The sequence below is a fragment of the Carcharhinus amblyrhynchos genome, chromosome 17, assembly GCF_965287045.1.
Source record: "Carcharhinus amblyrhynchos chromosome 17, sCarAmb.v2.hapA, whole genome shotgun sequence".
Classification (NCBI taxonomy): domain Eukaryota; kingdom Metazoa; phylum Chordata; class Chondrichthyes; order Carcharhiniformes; family Carcharhinidae; genus Carcharhinus; species Carcharhinus amblyrhynchos.
The window spans coordinates 46398028-46417506 of record NC_137340.1 but is presented as its reverse complement, the minus strand read 5'-3'; the positions used below and the strand labels follow the sequence as shown (position 1 = coordinate 46417506).

General features: G+C 46.5%; 1 protein-coding gene across 1 annotated transcript in view; it reads left to right on the top strand.

Annotated features, from left to right (window-relative positions):
* sema4gb (sema domain, immunoglobulin domain (Ig), transmembrane domain (TM) and short cytoplasmic domain, (semaphorin) 4Gb) overlaps window positions 1-19479 on the top strand; it is a 161894-nt gene that overhangs the window by 16740 nt on the left and 125675 nt on the right. The window contains exon 2 of the mRNA XM_080205893.1: window positions 10094-10353. Coding sequence (XP_080062019.1) covers window positions 10224-10353 — 130 coding nt within the window. The 5' untranslated portion in view covers window positions 10094-10223. The remainder of the gene's footprint in view (window positions 1-10093; window positions 10354-19479) is intronic.

Sequence of the window (19479 nt, the reverse complement as noted above, 5' to 3'; positions counted from 1 at the left end):
GCCTCTGCTTCCTAGAACCGATGTGTATACCAGGAAACTATGCGGTTCCATCATTTGCATGGGCAGAGCGCACACCATTAGCTCAATAAACCTCCTGTGACTGCCAACAGCGTAACATATTCCCCTAGAGATGCCAATTTTTGTTGCGCATCATCACCCTCCCTATCATATTCTCCCTCCCTCCACACCCATTTGTGATGTATAGCAAGAGTCAACAGTGGAACCTGTTGTCTTACACTCATTCTTTGGTATGAACACAACTAGCCAGGCCAATATTTATTGCCCACCTTCCTTTGCCCCTTGTGGAGGTGATGAGCCACATACTTGAAGCACTGTGATGATGGTATTCCCACAACCTATATCCTCGCCATGCTGTGGCTATCTACCAATTTGTTGCTATTTGAATCAGGAGTTATTCTTTACAGCAAGAACTTGCTAAGTAGAGCCTTTGGAAGTCAGGCAGTAGATAAATACTGTCAGTTCGATGCCACCCTAATCTATGTCGGCACGGTGGCACAGTGGTTAGCACTGCTGCCTCACAGTGCCACTGACCCGGGTTCAATTCCAGCCTCGGATCACTGTCTCTGTGGAGTTTGCACATTCTCCCCATGTCTGCGTGGTTTTCCTCTGGGTTCTCCAGTTTCCTCCCACAGTCCAAAGATGCGTGGGTTAAGTGGATTGGCCATTAGTGCCATTAGTGCCCCTTAGTGTCAGGGGGATTAGCAGGATAAATATATGGGTTTTCGGAGGTAGGGCTTGGGTGAGATTGTTGTTAGTGCAGACTCAATGGGCCAAATTAATATAGAATCATTAGCCCCCTTCTGCACTATGTGCAGGAGGGCTGGTCATGTTAAATTGCCCCTTAGTGTCCAACGATGTTTCGGTTAGGGGGATTAGTGGGGTAGGAATTCTATGATTAGATCACTTCTAGATTATCTCTGAGGTTGAACTTCCATGAGAGTTTGTGCTCATTAGCTAAATTGGCACTCCAGTGTTGTTCTGAGTGTGGCTTGCACTGTTGGAGCTGCCCAACTTTAGATGGGATATGAAAACTAAGCTCTTTCACCACAGCCTGTTCAGATGAATGTTGTAGATTCCGTGTTGTGGACCCAGTGCTCTGGCGAAAGTGCTTCGTCCCTCAGGCTGGGCAAATGAGATATTTCCTCATTTCGTAGTTCAAATTGTGGAATTCGCCAGCACAAGATGGATGTTGCATCTGCCTACAGGCGGCCATTGCAGTCAGGAAGTGATTCATGGTGAGAATTTGAGGTGTTTTGAATTGATGCAGCGCTGTATGAAATACAAATATTGTCACATCAACAGTGCTGCTGCCCCATCCCCATTTCTGTTTTCTAAATATTGTATCGGAGAAATGCCACCTCTATTTCACATGTCACAGAGCTGAAATTACTTGAGTGGTTTGAAAGTTGCAAAGATAATTTCATCATTGAAAAGATAATGTATGGTTATACACAACCCGAGGCTATTCATCTTATCATTCCAGTAACACAGAGGGAATCTGATTACTAGCATATAGAGTATCAGGTAACCCAGAGTTATATGAATTAGAAAAGGAATTTATGATAAATCTGGACTAAATGGGAGGCTGATAATTGCTGATAATTTCTGCTACGTTGTTGTCACGGTTAAAAAGATCTGCTGTTACCTTGGCAACTAAATTTCTGGCTATATATACTGGTGCGTTTATACTAATTGAGGTTTTAGCAAGATGGTTAACACTGCTGCCTCAACAGCACCAGGGACCCACGTTCAATTCCCGCCTGTGTGGAGTCTGCACAATCTCCCCATTTCTGTGTGGGTTTCCTCCAGGTGCCCCAGTTTCCTCCCACAGTCAGAAGGATGTTCTAGTTAGGTGCACTGGCCATGCTAAATTCTACCTCAGTGTACCCTGACAATTGCCGGAGTGTGGCGATTAGGGGATTTTCACAGTAACTTCATTGCAGTGTTAATGTAAGCCTACTTGTGAACAATAAATAAACTTTATTTTTATTTTACTATTGTGTGGCCATCAGGGAATGAGGTTCCATCCACTCGCGAGAGCGCTGTCTCTTTGGGTGTTCTATATTTCCCAACACAGGGCGCCATGTTTTATGGCTTATTTTTTCCTGTTGCCATATGTAAATGAGGGAAGCGATAGCATGAAAATAGGCAATTTTCCAACTTCCCGTTGGGAGCCTCGAGCTATAACGATGGGAGGGAGGATCAGAGAATCAATAATGCAAAAGCAAAATGCTGAAATCTGAAATAAAAACTGAAAGTGCGGGAGTTACTCTGCGGGTCAGAGTGAAACTGTTCAGCAATCCTGATCAAAGGTCATGGATCTCAAACATTAACTCTTGTTTTCTTCTCCTCACCGATACTGAGAATTTCCAGTATCTCCTGTCTTTTAGTTTGTAACACATTCAGTGTCAGCTGTGGCTCAGCTGGTAGCACTCATGCATCTGAGTCACAAGGTTGTAGGTTCAAGTCCCACTCTGTGGCCCGAGCGTATTGAAACACAAGACTGATGTTCCAGTGCAGTACTGAGGGAGCAGTGCACTGTTGGAGATGCCGGCTGGAATTCTCTGGCCGTTCATGCTGGTGGGATTCACTTGTCTGGCTGGCAGTGCGCCCCCACCCATGAGTTTCCTTCCAGTGTGGGATGATGTCAGTGGGAATTCCCATTGATAGTAACAGGACCAGAGAATTCCACTAGTAGCCACCTCCTGCCAACGGGAAACACCCAGCTGGGAGGCCGGAGATTCTCGCCCGTCTCTCTTACATCGAGACGGTTAAACTGTGGCCCCATCTGCCTGCTCGTGTGGATGTGGGCGGCATAGTGGTTAGCACTGCTACCTCACAGTGCTAGGAATCCGGGTTTGATTCCCGGCTTGGATCGCTGTGTGGAGTCTGCATGTTCTCCCCGTGTCTGTGTGGGTTTCCTCCCACAGTCTGAAAGACGTGCTGGTTAGGTGCATTTACCCGAACAGACGCCAGAGTGTGGCGACTGGGGCAATTTGACAGTAACTTCATTGCAGTGTTAATGTAACCTTACTTGTGACTAATAAATAAACTTTATGTAAAAGATCCCATGGCACAACTTAGAAGAAGGGCAGGGAAGTTATCCCTGACTTCCTGGCCAATATTTATCCCTCAATCAACATCTCAAAATCAGATTACTGGGTCATTATCACATTGTTAATAAATGTCGGCAGAATATGGATTTGTTTGCGTTGGAAACACGACCAAAGCCAAAAATCAGACTTGCGCTACCCGTGATTCCTCTGACCATTTCAATGAATCATGAGCTTGGATATTCAGTGCAGGTTCCCAGAGGTTCTCCTCCCGTTAGGAGCTCAAAGTCAGAATACTGACTGATTCCATTCCAAAATCTTCCATTTGATGCTTTGCACTATCCTTCAAAGGAGAGGCTATCATCTTCTGGGAGTTTACTGCTGTTTTCATGTGGTTCCTGAGAAATGTCTGTGTTTGTATGGGATCTCCACGACTGCATTATTGCTCAATGCTTATCACAGCTAATAGGAGGTCCCCAGGAGTGTGCCAGTATTTCCATGGGGAAGGGCTTCAGGGAGTGTGCCACTATTTCCATAGGGAAGGGCCTTGGGGAGTGTGCCACTATTTCTGTGAGGGGGCCTTGGGGAGTGTGCCACTATTTCAGTGGGGGACCTCAGGGAGTGTGCCACTATTTCAGTGGGGGGCCTCGGGGAATGTGCCACTATTTCTGTGGGGGGCCTCGGGGAGTGTGCCACTATTTCTGTGGGGGGCCTCAGGGAGTATGCCACTATTTCCATGGGAGGGGGTCATGGACTGTGCCAGTGTTCCCAAGGGAGTCTCCCGAGGGTATGCCAGTATTTCCACAGAGGCCGCCGGGAGTGTGCCAATATTTCATGGAGGTCTCCTATTGGCCCTTCAGCTTTGAGAGCCCTCCCATTGTCCTTATTTGGATAATGAATGCATCCCCTGGCTATTAATTGGTCAATCGTTAGTGGGTGCCTGTTGCCGGTCCAGTGCAGGGTCTTTTGACCGTGCCACCCGCATCCTGACCCATACCCAACATCCTGCCCCAGGAGTCTGGTGACTGGCTGTTTCCCCTTTTTCTACTGACCAGAGAGTCTGCTACTGTCAAGGTGGCCAAACCTGGGTGAGCATATTCCTGGAGATTTAACCCCGGGATGTCCTGGACTGTCAATCAAACCACCTTTCCCTCCCACTCTACCCATATCGTCAATGTCTTTATAAGTAATATGCAAAAGCGTCCATGCCAAATGAGGACAAAAACAGAAATGACCCACGATTTTTGTCCTGGGTCATCCGCTGTGCTTTTCCTGAGATTAACCTACAATTCTTGGAGACTCCAGGACAAACATGGATGGCTGGCAACTCTAATTGCCGTGTCCCCCACTTCCCCACTAAGATTGACTAACACAGTAGTTGTCTTCAGCGTGGTGAATGAATGCTTCACTCTGTGCTCACTGCATGAAAGATGAGTTAAGAAGAATCTGGGAGAAGGAATGGCAGTTTTAGTCAGTCAGCCACCATTTGGTGGTAGTGGGGAGGCGGGGAGTAGCGGGGGGAGCGGGGAGGTTGGAATCACACTGGCCCAGATTTAGAAATTGCTTCTTATGCAATGTTAAATGCAACTACTGCATTATTCAGCATCTCAGAAGAGGAAGGGAATTAAGTAAGCTGGGAAATAGCACACGAGGAACTGGCTGCACAGCTGCTCAAAGCTTTCTTCTTTAAGAAAAAAGGAGCATATTCTGAATAAAATCTGTCCATAGGTTGGACAAAGGTCTACGTCAGTAATTGCTAATGACCCAAATTCACATCCACGTACTCAGTAGCAGAGTCCACCGGTAATATTTTCCGCAAGCAATCGTTAGTGCTCAAATCATAGAACCCTACAGCACAGATGGAGGCCATTCGGCCCATCGAGCCTGCACCGACCCAGGCCCCATCCCTGTAACCCCAAATATTTACCCTCCTAATCCTCCTGACTCTAAGGGACAATTTAGCATAGCCAATCAACCTAACCTGCATGTCTTTGGGCTGTGTGTGTGGGTGGGGGTGGTGGGGGGGGTTGAGGGGGATGGGATGGGGCAGGAACCGGAGCATCCGAAAGAAATCCATGCAGACACGGGGAGAATGTGAAAACTCCGCACAGACAGTGACCCGAGGCCGGAATTGAACCCAGATCCCTGGCGTTGTGAGTAAGCAGCACTAACCACTGTGCCACCGTGCCGCCCTAAATCTCTGCCAAGGTTTCAGCAACTTTAATAGAGAATAGTATATGAGGACCAACTTCAAATGGAGACACATTCTGCTGTGCAGAGGCTGAAGAGACAGCAGAACAAAGTGCCTCACTGCAGCCTGCTTTCTGAAGCCGCCTATTAATAATCAAGACATTTTCTGCCTACTCCATTTTTTTCGGCATATTGTGCTGATGATTTTGCTCTCTATTTCCCCCACAAATGTGCATTGAAAGTGTGAAATCAAGCTCAATATTTTATCTGGGTCACCGTATTTATAGCTAATGTTTAAGATGTTAGGTTTCTCTTATGCTGAGATAATCTTTGCTGCAGAATTTTCCAGGGGTAATGTCAGCAAGTGCCATTTTGTGATCTGTGATCAAGCATCAGGAGATTGATTCTATCACGTCTGTCTTCCTCTGCATTCATCTGTGTGATTTTTCTCTCTCTCTCTCCACCTCGGTCTGTCAGAAACACTCAGCAGGTCAGCGAGAACCTGAAAGGAAAGGTTAGCGTGTCTCTAAATGGCTTTCATCAGAATTAGAATCACATCAGGTTTTGTTTCATTTAAGCTGCTAACTAACCATGCGTTTTCTGTTTTTATTTTGGATTTCATGTGTTCTCTTTCTCTGTCTGTCACAGTCTGTTTTTCTCTTTGTTAATCCTTCTGTCGCAGAGTGGTTAGCACTGCTGCCTCACAGCATCTGGGACTCGCGTTCAATTCCTGCCTTGAGTTACTGTCTGTGCGGAGTTCGCATGTCCTTCCTGTGTCGGCGTGGGTTTCCTCCGGGTGCTTCAATTTCCTCCCACAGTCCGAAAATGTCCTGGTTAGGTGGATTGGCCATTGTAATTGCCCCTTAGTGTCAAGGGGATTAGCAGGGTAAAAATGTGGGGTTATGGAGATAGGGTTGAGTGGGATTGTTGTCGGTGCAGGTTTGATGGGGTGAATGGCCTCCATCTGCACTGTAGGCATCCTATGATTTGACAAAGCTCACCTGGACTCGAAACGTTAGCTCTTTTCTCTCCTTACACGTGCCTGTTTAGATCTTCCAGTATTTTCTCTCTTTTGGTTTCAGATTCCAGCATCCGCAGTAATTTGCTTTTATTCTACATCTGTCTTTTATGTAGTCCTCTTTCCCTTGATCTGTCCTTTGCCTTTCCCTCTCACTTTCTCTAACTCTAGTTTGCCTCTCTCGCCGTCAAAACTCTCTCTCTTCCCTTCACTTGTTTATCAAACTGTCTCCCTCCGTCCCTGTCTCCCTCTCGCTCTGACTCCTGTCTCTGCTGTGATAAATCACTACAGTACTGGACCTGCTGCTTTAACCAGATTATCTGCCAGGAGTGCTGACGAACGAGGCTTTTAGTGGAGGATTTGTCATAACAAGTTTTTACTGTGTCTAAAAATTGCAGACAGTTTGAAAACTCGGAGTAATAAAATTGTCCTTAAAAAAAGAAATAAATGCGTCACGCAATCTTGAAAAGGCAACACAACATTTGAAATATTGTCTATGCCATGATAGATCCTGTTCAATTTGTGTACAAGTCTTTGCAAATTGTTGCGCACCTATTCAGGATTCAACAATTGTTCTTCAGTAGATAATGGGAGATTTAAGCAGGGGAGGTGGAGACAGTAATCTAGGTGTCAATGACTATTGATATCACCATTTTAACACTTATTGCATTTGTAGCAATTTCCCCATTGTGATATTCAATCGGGGTATTATCCCATTGAAAATGAATTGATGAATGATTGAGCAGGCCAACAAGATCTTCATACGCTAATGTAGGTTCATAGAGTTCCTACAGTGCAGAAGGAGGCCATTCGGTCCATCAAACTTGCGCCGACAACAATCCAACCCAGGCCCTATCCCATAGCATCAGGTATTTCTGCCTGCTAGCCGCCCTAACACAAAGGTGCAACTTAGTATGGCCAGTCCAACAAACCCACACATCTTTGGATTGTGGGAGGAAACTGGAGCACCCAGAGGAAACCTATGCAGGCACGGGGAGAATGTGCAGGCTCTGCTCAGTTGCCCGAGGCCAGAGTTCAACCTGGGTTCCTGGCACCATGAGTTATAGAATCCTGCAGTGCAGAAGGAGGCCATTCAGCCCATTGAACATAGAACATAGAACACTACAGCACAAACAGGCCCTTCGGCCCACAAGTTGCGCCGATCACATCACCTACCTACCTACAGACCTATCTATAACCCTCAATCTCATTAAACCCCATATACTCATCCAGAAGTCTTTTAAAAGACCCCAGCGAGTTCGCCTCCACCACCACTGACGGCAGCCGATTCCATTCACTCACCACCCTCTGAGTGAAAAACTTACCCCTAACATCACTTCTGAACCTCCCTCCCCGCACCTTAAATCTGTGTCCTCTCGTAGCGACCATTTCAACCCGGGGAAATAGCCTCTGAGAGTCCACCCTATCTATTCCTCTCAACATTTTGTAAACTTCTATCAGGTCGCCTCTCAACCTTCGTCTCTCCAGGGAAAAGAGTCCCAGCTCCCTCAACCTAACTTCATAAGGCATGCCTCCCAGTCCAGGCAACATCCTTGTAAATCTCCTCTGCACCCTCTCAATAGCTTCTACATCTTTCCTATAGTGAGGCGACCAGAACTGCGCACAATACTCCAAATGAGGCCTGACAAGGGTCTTATAAAGTTCCAGCATTACCTCCCGGCTCCTAAACTCAATCCCTCGATTAATGAAGGCCAGTACACCATACGCCTTCTTGACCACCTCCTCCACCTGCGAGGCCGATTTAAGAGTCCTGTGGACCCGGACCCCAAGATCCCTCTGCTCCTCAACACTACTCAGACTTCTGCCCTTGATAGTGTACTCGTTCATCCCGTTGGTTCTGCCAAAATGGACGACTACACATTTATCCGCGTTGAAGTCCATCTGCCACTTCTCCGCCCAGTCCTGCATCCTATCTATGTCCTGCTGCAACTTTTGCCATCCTTCCAGATCATCCACAACACCACCGACCTTCGTGTCATCAGCGAACTTACTTACCCATCCCTCCACTTCCTCATCCAGGTCATTTATGAAAATGACAAACAACAAGGGTCCCAGAACAGATCCTTGAGGCACTCCGCTGGTGACTGACCTCCATTCAGAAAAAGCCCCATCCACAACCACTCTCTGCCTTCTGCAGGCAAGCCAGTTCTGGATCCACAAGGCCAAAGGCCCTTGGATCCCATGCCCTCTCACCTTCTCAAGAAGTCTTGCATTGAGTCTGCACTGACCGCAATCCCAACCAAGTCCTGTCCCCATAACCCCGTGCATTTAATCTAGCTAGTCTCCCTGACACTAAGGGGCAATTTAGTATGGCCAATCCATCTAACCGTCACGTGCTTGGGCTGTGAGAGGGAACCAGAGCACTGGGAGGAAACCCACCCCGACATGGGGAGAATGTGCAAACTCCACATAGACAGTGACCCAAGCCAGGAATCGAACTCAGGTGTTGTGAGGCAGCAGTACTAACCAGTGTGTCACCGTGCTGCCCTCACTCACCATAATTCCACCTATTTAACCTACAATGTTATTTGCACATCCTAATTTACAGTCTTCAGCAAGCATAGTGAACAAATATGCTCTTGGCTTTGTTTGTGAGCATTCTCAGCATGAGTCTGGGAGTCTTCCAGCTGTAAGATCTCATGAGGCATCTTCAGATGAACAAGAGTTTTGTCAATTTCCCCCAGCCAGTTGTCAGAGGGACTGCAAAAATAATTGACACAAGAAAATGAATTCTTTGCATGTTGCCTTGTTCCCATAAGCTCTCCCCTGCCCCTAACCCCCTGGTAACAGGCAGTCCCCTCAGAAGTCATGGGTTTGAACTGGTCTGGTTTCAGTCACCCCACCTCGCCCCCCAATTCTCCTCCCAATCTCCCATGCCTCCTATCGTGAGTGGTTAATGCTGCCACCTCACAGCGCCAGTGACCTGGGTTTGATTCCAGCCTCGGTTGATTGTGAAGTTTGCATGTTCTCCCCATGTCTGTGTGGGCTTCCTCCGAGTGCTCCGGTTTCCTCCCACAGTCCACAGATGTGCGAGACAGGTTAATTGGCCATGCTCAATTGCCCCTTAGTGTCAGGGGACTTAGCTGGGGTAAATGTGAGAGGTTTCGGGGATAAGGCTTGGATGGGATTATTGTCAGTGCAGTCTTACAGAATCCCTGCAGAAGGAGGCCATTGGGCCCACTGAATCTGCACCGACCACAAACCCTATTCCCACAGGCCCTATTCCCATAACCCATGCATATATCCTAGCTAGTCTCTAAGGGGCAATTTAGCATGGCCAATCCACCTAACCCGCACACCTTTGGACTGTGAGGGAGAAACCGGAGCATCCTGAGGAAACCCACGCAGACACGGGGAGAATGTGTTTTGACTGTGCATTGACTGTGAATCGAACTAAGAAATGAACCCAGGGCCCTGGCGCTGTGAGGCAGTGACGCTAACCACTGTGTCACTATGCTGCCCAACTTGATGGGTGGAATAGCCTCCTCCTGCGCTGTAGGGATTCTGTGATTCTCTCCTTGGTGTCTGTTTCACTTCTTTCTGTGCAAACGCCACTGAAGCCATCACGATATTAAAGCCACTGTGTGAGGATACAGGAGTGTCAGGTTAAATCGAAGGGGGGGAGTTGAGACATGAGTGAACAGATGCAAACTTGGACATGTTTGGAGGTGGAATGAGAGCATCAATTGATGTACCTTGTTGTTATTGTCATTGTTCTTGGCTGCTGCTGCTTTGATGTGCGGCAGTGAATCAGTTTTTATTTTGATTTGCCTATTCTTCATTCCCACAGTGATTATGAATCAATGACTGAACAGCGTGGAAAATCAAACTGGAAGGATAACTACGTGATGCCAGAGGGAAAATAGACGACTTGTCTCTTCAGTTTATCTCACACAACCTGACTTCAACAGTATTACAGGATGCAGAAAATGAGTGGCTGTGATCGCAAACTTCACCTCTTCGTCCCCTTAATACTCGGAGTTACGCTCTGCTCAACGACGCACACTATGGATTTGGACAATATTCCCAGGAGGACGGTACCAGTTCATGGTAATGTGGCACTTCTTCATGTTGAATTTCCAGGATCACCAGGATTTGCCTCATAAATGCTTAGGCCTTGTTTATCGTGGATACCATACAGGATTTATATCGTGGATGCATGGCGCGTCGGCACAGTGGTTAGCACTGCTGCTTCACAGCGCCAGGGACCCGGGTTCGATTCCCAGCTTGGGTCACTGTCTGTGTGGAGTCTGCACATTCTCCCCGTGTCTGTGTGGGTTTCCTCCAGTTTCCTCCCACTGTCCAAAGGTGTGCGGGTTAGGTGGATTGGCCTTGGTAAATTGCCCCTTTAGTGTCAGGGGGATTAGCTAGGGTAAATGCATGGGGTTATGGGGATAAGCCCTAAGTGGGATTGTGGTCAGTGCAGAATCGATGGGCCAAATGGCCTCCTCTACTATAGGATTCTGCAGAATTGGTCATGTATAACAGTCACTGCATAGGTTTATATAGCAGTTATTATAATGGGGTTTTAATAGGTACTGAATAGAGTCTATTTCTCGGACACACTATAAGGCTTATAAAGAAGGTACTGCACAGGACTTATTACAGTGGGTAGTGTCTAGGGCTTATATAATAGATACTCTGTAGGGCTTATGTGTATACAGGGCTTACGTAATAGGTAAGAACATAAGAACATAAGAAATAGGAGCAGGAGTAGGCCATCTAGCCCTTCGAGCCTGCCCCGCCATTCAATAAGATCATGGCTGATCTGTCGCTGCTCAGTTCCACTTTCCCGCTTTCTCCCCATAACCCTTAATCCCCTCTCTTATCAAAAACCCATCAACCCGCTTCTTAAAAATATTTAGCGAGGCAGCCTCCACCACTTCAACGGGCAGAGAATTCCAGAGATTCACCACCCTTTGAGTGAAGAAGTTCCTCCTCAACTCCGTTCTAAACCGCCCCCCTTTTATCTTGAGGCTGTGCCCCCTAGTCCTACTGTCTTTTTTGAGCGGGAAGAGTCTCTCCACCTCTATCCTATCCATCCCATTCATCATCTTATACGTCTCAATGAGATCTCCCCTCATTCTTCTAAACTCTAACGAGTACAAGCCCAGTTTATTCAGCCTCTCCTCACGGCTCAACCCCCTCAACTCCAGTATCAGCCTAGTAAACCTCCTCTGCACTCCCTCCAAGGCCAAAATATCTTTGCGCAGGTGCGGCGCCCAAAACTGCACACAGTACTCCAGCTGCGGCCTCACCAATGCCCTATACACAATACAGACGGTACCACTGTATGTCCGATATATGGTTTATATATGTGGCACTTATGCAGACACTATATAGGCATGTACAGGGAGTACTGTATATGGTTTATATACAGTTAGTTCTTACAGGACTTGTATAATGTTACATTACAGTTTACAATGGTATGCTATAATTTATATAGTGGGTGAGAGTTGATAAGCTCAGTTGGCTGGTTTGTGCTGCAGAGCGATGCCAGCGACATGGGTTCAATTCCTGTACCCAATTATTCATGAAGGCCCCACCTTCTCAACCTTGCCCCTCACCTAAGGTGTGGCGATCCTCAGGTTCAAACCAGAGCAGCCCATGGTCATCTGGGACTATGGCGACTTTACCCTTACCATAGTGGAGGTACATACGGTGCTATATTGACTTTATGTAGTGAGTATTATAAAGAAATTATATATTGTGGGAATGATATGGAACTTATAAAACTGGCACCGTATAAAGGTATAACAGATTCTATATAGGACTCGGACCTCTTAATTAATAAGGGGGATCAGGGGTTATGGGGAAAAGGCAGGACCAATGATTGGTGTAGGCTTGGAGGGCCAAAGGGATGAGAAAAATATCAGCCATGATTGAATGGTGGAGCAGACTCGATGGGCCGAGTGGCCTGATTCTGCTCCTGTGTCTTGTACTATGTAATGACTCGTATAGCAAGTGCTTTTATAGGGATTATGGTTTGTCGTTGGAAATGAGTGCCTCTGAGGCTTTGACATTTAAAAAGATTTTACATCCCACCCACCCTCAACCCACCTGTTTTAAAACGCCTCACTTCTCGTTCTGCACCTGATTAAACTCCAATTTAGCCTATTTGCTTCTCCATCATTGCTCTGGTTCTTGCCCCTTAATTCCCGTTGGTTGAGGTGATACAAAGAACAAAATTATGGCACAGGGACAAGCCCCTTGGCCCTCCAAGCCCACACTGACCATTGATCCCATTATTCCTGAGGCCCTGGATGCTGCCATTGCCATTGCTTCTCCGTTACTAACTCTGACGTTCCGGCAAGATTCCGGGTACACATTGTTTTGATCCAAATATGGACGCAAAGGTTTAATGCTGTGTGTTGCAACTATCTCACTCCACTATCATTAATGAAATGCACTTCCTACTCCACCACTACTATATCCTTTTAATTTCCCACAAGCTGGCCACATGGCCTCACTCGGTACCTTGGTACCGAATAAGGTTTTTTTAAATACTTTTGCGGGATGTGGGCATTGCTGGCAAGGCCAGCATTTGTTGTCCATCCCTAATTGCCCTTGTACTGAGTGGCCATTTCAGAGGGCAGTTAAGAGCCAGCCACATTAGAACAGGAGTCGCATGTAGATTAGGCTAGGTAAGGACAGCAGATTTCCTTTTCTTTAAAGACATTATAGAATCCCTACAGCGCAGATGGGGGCCATTGTACACTGACCGCAGTCCCACCCAGGCCCTATCCCCATGCAGTTACCCTAGTTAGTCCCCCTGACACTAAGGGGCAATTTAGCATGGCCAATCCATTTAACCTGCACATCTTTGGACTTGTGGCAGGAAACCGGAGTGCCCTGAGTAAACCCACACAGACATGGTGGGGAGAATGGGTAGACTCCACACAGACAGTGACCTGAGGCTGGAATTGAACCCGGGTTTCTGTCGCTGTGAGGCAGCAGTGCTAACCACTATGCCACCGTGCCAACCCAGTTAGTGAACCACATTTTCTTTTTCAACAATTGATGATAGTTTCATGCTTGCCGTTACTGAGACTAGCTTTCAATTCCAAAGTTTTTTTTTTGCTGGTGAATTGAATTTAATAATTAATTGAATTTAAATTCCATCAGCTGCTGTGGTGAGATTTGAACTCCTGTCCCCAGTGTTGATTACTAACCTGGTGACGTTACCACTGCCCCATCATCTCCTCTCTATTGTCTTGTGCGCTGGATCCACGCTCACTGGAAATTGTATTGAAACTGCCCGGTCACTTCACAAAGCATGCGCCTAGTGGACATGTGACTCCCTGAGCTACCCACACCCCCCGCCATCTCCCGGGACGGATTTTAATTCAGGTTCCTCAGTGCTGAACCCAACGCATTGCTGGGTCTTGTAAAAATTGCCTCCCTGATTTGACTAAAAGCCATGACTCACTGGCGTGTCACAGTGAGACAGTAAAATAAAATCTGCGAGAGCCAAGAATCGCATCAGAAAAGAAAAATGCACGATGAAGGAAAAGGATTTACATTTATATAGTGCCTGTCACTGCCTCCAAAAGTCTCAAATCGCAATACAACCAGTGAATTTTGATGTGTTGTAATGTAGACAATGTGGCAAAGGAGAAAAGGAAAAAGACAGCTTTGACTAAACACTTCCATCATTTGAGAAGTTTAAAGTTTATTAGTGTCACAAGTAGGCTTATATTAACACTGCAATGAAGTTACTGTGAAAATTCCCTAGACGCCACACTCCGGTGCCTGTTCGGGTACACTGAGGGAGAATTTAGCATGGCTGATGCAGCTAACGAGCATGTCTTTCCGACTGTGGGAGGGAACCAGAGCACCCGGAGGAAACCCACGCAGACATGGGGAGAACATAGAGACTCTGCATAGACAGTGACCCAAGCTGGGAATTGAACCCTGGTCTCTGGCACTTTGAGGCTGCAGTAAGTCTCACTGCCCCCGATAACTGTCCCGTGTTCCCTGTTAGAATGAGGATGAATGTACGAATGTGCGTTAGAGTCAGATGTCTGTGAGTTGTCTTGCAAAAGCCCCCAATTCCAACTGCCCCTCCCAGCCCAAAAAAAAACCTTTCCCTTCAGCTTCAATATTTTTATAACTGGTCGATGAAAATGTTCAAAGAGGCTGAATATAGTTTCTCTTGTTTTTATCATCCCGATGATTAATCTCGTGGATATAGCTTGCAAGATGTCAGTTTCTGTTCCTCGTCTGATTCTTTCACAATTAGGATCTTTTTTAAATTGTGTGCCAATTTCCCCCTCCAGATCACCAGTTTGACCACTATTGTAGTCATCACCAGATCTTGGCTGTTAGCTGCCTGATTAGAATCCTTACAGTGCAGGAGGAGGCCACTCGGCCCATCGAGTCTGTGCCGACCCTCAAAAAGAGCACTCTACCTCGGCCCAGTCTTCTGTCCCATCCCCAGAAACCCATGCATTGACCATGGCCGATGTCTTTCAGGGACACGACTGACTGTAGAATGAATCAGGAATGCCATAAACTTTTGTTCATAAGTTATCGGAGCGGAATTAGGCCATTTGGCCCATCGAGTCTGCCCTGCCGTTCGATCATGGCTGATACGTTCCTCGTCTCCATTTTCCTGCCTTCTCCCTGTATTCCTTCAACCCATAACCAATTAAAAATCTGTCTAACTGCTCCTTAAATTTACTCACTGTCCCAGCATCCACTGCAGTTTGGGTAGCGAATTCATAGATTCACAACCCTTTGGGAGAAGTAACTTCTCCTCAACTCTGTTTTCAATTTGTTACCTCTTATCCTAAGACTATGACCTCTCATCTTGGAATGCCCCACAAGAGGAAGCATCGACTCCATGTCTGCTTTATCCATACCTTTAAAAAAAAATCACATGAAATGATCTATCCTTCACCAAGGTTAGTTCTTCATGTGCTGAATATGACCTGTTCATCGAATCCTACAGTGCAGAAGGAGGCCATTCGGCCCATTGAGTCAGCACCGACTCTCCATCTGAGCATCCCAAAGAGGCCCACTCCATCTCTGTAACCCCATGTGTTTATGCCTCTAATCCCCCAAGCCTACACATTTTTTGGATACGAAGAGGCAATTTAGCATGGCCAACCCGTCTAACATGCACAAAGAATCATAGAACCCCTACAGTGCAGAAAGAGGCCATTCGCCCCATGGAGCCTGCACGACAACAAGCCCACCCAGGCCCTATCCCCATAATCCCATGTATTTACCCTGCTAATCCCCTTGACGCTAGAGGGCAATTTTGCCGGGGTGAATGCATTAATGCGCACATCTTTGGACTGTGGGAGAAAATCTGAGCCCCTGGAGGAAACCCACGCACATACGGGGAAAATGTGCAAACTCCTCACAGACCCAGGGCTGGAATTGAACCCAGGTCCCTGGTGCTGTGAGGCAGCAGTGCTAACCAGTGTGCCACCGTGCCATCCCACGATTGTCACTGACACACTTGTATATCATGTCCTGTTCACTCTCCTGTTGATTCAGAGCAATAAGCTAGGTTGTAGCAATGAAAGGAATTAAGAATTGATTGGCGTCTGTCTTTGTTGGTTGCCTGATGTTCCTCAGAAATAGCTGCAAAACTCTAAGAAAGTGCATCGTTTGCACAGAATGTACAGCAGAGATGGAGGCCATTTGGCCCAGTGGACCTGTGCTGTGTTTATGTTCCATGCCATCTTCCTCTCACACTAACTCCTCTTCTGCAGAGTATTCTTCTCTTCCCTTCTCACCTCATGGGTTTCTCCACCTTCCCTTTATACTCGACTTCCCTTAACCGCTGCATACAGTGGTTACTTCCACATTCAAACAACTCTCTGGGTAAGTAGTTTTCTCATGCATTTCCCGTTGGATTTATTAGTTTCATATTTGTGGCTTTCATCTCTGCTTCCTCCGAACGGTGGTAATTATTCCTCTATGCATCTATCCTATCCTTTCATAATCTTAAAAGACTTTTCGCTTCCTGAGAAAAGAGCCCCAAACTGATCAAGCTTTCCTGGTGTGTACATAGAACATAGAAAACCCCAGCACAAACAGGCCCTTCAGCCCACAAGTTGCGCTTATCATATCCCTACCTACTAGGCCTACCTATAACCCTAAATCCCATATACTTATCCAGAAGTCTCTTAAAAGGCTCCAACGAGTTCACCTCCACCACCACCACCGACGGCAGCCGATTCCACTCACCCACCACCCTCTGAGTGAAAAACTTACCCCTGACATCTCCTCTGTACCTACTCCCCAGCACCTTAAACCTGTGTCCTCTTGTAGCGACTATGTCAACCCTGGGAAAAAGCCTCTGAGAATCCACCCGATCTATACCTCTCAACATCATATAAACCTCTATCAGATAAAGGGGAGGGCAGTTGAGTGTCAACCACATTGCTGTGGCTCTGGAGTTATATATAGGCCAGACCAGGTAAGGGCAACGAATTTCCTTCCCTAAAGAGCATTAGTCAACCAGATGCATTTTTCCAACAATTGGCAATGGCTTCATAGTCATCAGTGGATTCTTATTTCCAGATTTTTTAAAATTGAATTCAAATTCCACCATCTGCCGTGGTGACATTTGAACCTGAGTCCCCAGAACATTAGCTGAGTTTTTGGATTAATAGTCTAGCGCCATCGCTTCCCCTTGTACAAGACCCCTCCTTTCTGGATTACTTTATGCCAAGAAATTGCAAGGTGAGTCGTATCCTGCATTTATTCCGAAGGAAATTGCTCAACTTCGTAAACTTTTCAAGTCTCAACCTTATACAATTTAAGGAGGTGATATTCCTGGCACTCAGGGAGTGAGTCACTTTTTTTTTCACTCACTCGAGTAGATAATGGCACAGATCTGAGACTGTGAAAAGCAGGAGCAGAAATCTCGCACTGTGAAATATCTGACCACAATCTCCTGTCCTAGAGTTTGACTTTGAATCACAGGGTACAGAAAAGACCCTTCGGCCCATCGCGTCTGCACCAACAATAACTCTCGCTAAAGGCGCACTAATCCTATTTCCCTGCATTTGTCCCATATCCTTGAATGTTTCAAGCGTTCATCCCAATACTTTTTAAAGGTTGTAAGTTTCTGGCCTCCACTATCTTCCGAAGTAGTGCATTCCAGATTCCCACCACCATCCGAGTGAATTTTCTCAAATCCCCTCTGAATCTCCTGCTCCTCACCATAAACCTATGCCCCCTTGTGATTTACCCGTCAACCAAGGGAACAGCTGCTCTCTACTCACCCTGTCCATACCCCTCATAATTTTATATACTTCAATCATGTCCTCCCTTGGCCTTCTTGTCTTGAGGCCTTGTGAAATAGGTCATGCTCTAAGTGTTAGTGACTACGTTGATTGAAAGCCCAATTATTTTCACCATCCTGACTGCATTCTCTTCCTTCTGGACACTAACTTCCTGCCCTATGATTTCTCATGAGCAGCTACTTATAAAACCAAATGGATTTGCCAAAACTGAATTAAAGTTCTGTCAAGTTTGAGCGCCGGGTAACAGGGGTGAATCATTGCTTTCCAGGATTCCAGTCACTCGAATCCACCTGTTTCAACCAAGTAACTTGATCAACTCATTGGAGTTTGTCTTATTAATCAAATTGGGATGTGGCATTTATTTCCTGACCTTTGTTGTCCTTGTGGAGGGGGTGGTAAGCCCCCATTTTGAACTGCTGCTGTCCATGTAGTCTAGGTATACCCACTGTGCTGTTAGGGAGAGAGTTCTAGGATCTTGACCCAGCGATGGTGAAGGACCGGTGATTTATTTCCAAGTCAGGGTGGCGCGTAACTTGATGTGATGGTTTTCCGCCCTTTGTGTTTCTGGGTAGTGGGGCTGTTCTTTGGGTTTGGGAGGTAGAGGGGAAGAAGCCTTGGCAAGTTTCGACAAGCATCTTGAAGAAGTTGAGGGTGATTTAGTGCTGACCAGGTGGACTGTGAGGTCCTGGATGCTGACGAGCTTCTTGAGCGTTGGAATTGTCCTGACAATTGGAGACTATTCCATCATACTTCCAGCTCATCCCCTGTAGGCTTTGGGTAGACTAGCGTTGAGTCACTCGCTGCAGAATACCCAACCCCTGACTTGGCATTCACGTGGCTTGTTCCAATTCAGATTCTGGTCAGTAAGGAATGATATGATAGTCATGTGTGTGGTGAGGAAGAGGTTACGTGAAATGGGCTTCTCATTTGGTTTGCTTGCATAACCTCCAGGCGTTGACAATAAGAGCTGGCAAAATAGACGGTTTATTCCTTTCTATTAACCATGATACAGCCAGTTCATGCAAATTGTCTGTACAAGGAACTTGCTGTCAGTGAAAAATAATGCCTGCAATTTTTTAGACATAGAATTGATAGCATAGAAATAGGCCATTTGATCCTAGCAGTCCATCCTGGTGTTCATATCCCATTTGAGCCTCCCACCATCCTTTCTCACCTTCCTCAAGTCAAAGGTTGTTTTAAACAGGCTTGAGTTCAATTGGAATATTGCGTTCGGTTCTGGATGTCAAACTTTGGGAAAGACGTGAAAATATGAGAGAGAATGCAAAGGAGACTCACAAAAATGGTTCCAGAGGGAGAAATTTCAGTTGTGTAGATAGTTTAGAGAAGTTGGCCTGACACAAAGGAAGATGGTCAATTATCTCATGTCTAGGAAATAAATGCAGGAGTTCCTCCAGGTAGTACCCTAGGCCCAACCATTTCCAACTGCTGCACCAGTGACCTTCCTGCCATCATAAAGTCAAAAGTGATGGTGTTCGCAGATGACTGTATAATTTTCAATGTATTATTCGCGGCTCCTCAGATACTGAAGCAGTTCATGTCCAAGACCTGGACAATATCCAGGCTTGGGCTGACAAGTGACATTCGTGCCACACAAGTGCCAGACACTGACCATCTTTCACGAGAGGATCTAACCATCACCCCTTTGACATTCAATCACATTGCCATCACTGAATCCCCCACAACCAACATTCTGGGGGTTACCACTGACCAGAAACTGATCTGGACTATCCTGTGGCTACCAGAGCAGGACAAAGGCTAGGAATTCTGTAGTGAGCAAGTCACCACCTGACTCCCCAAAGCCTGTCCATCACCTACAAGGCGCAAATCAGGAGTGTAATTGAATACTTCCCACTTGCCTGGATGAGTGCAGCTCCAACAACACTCAAGA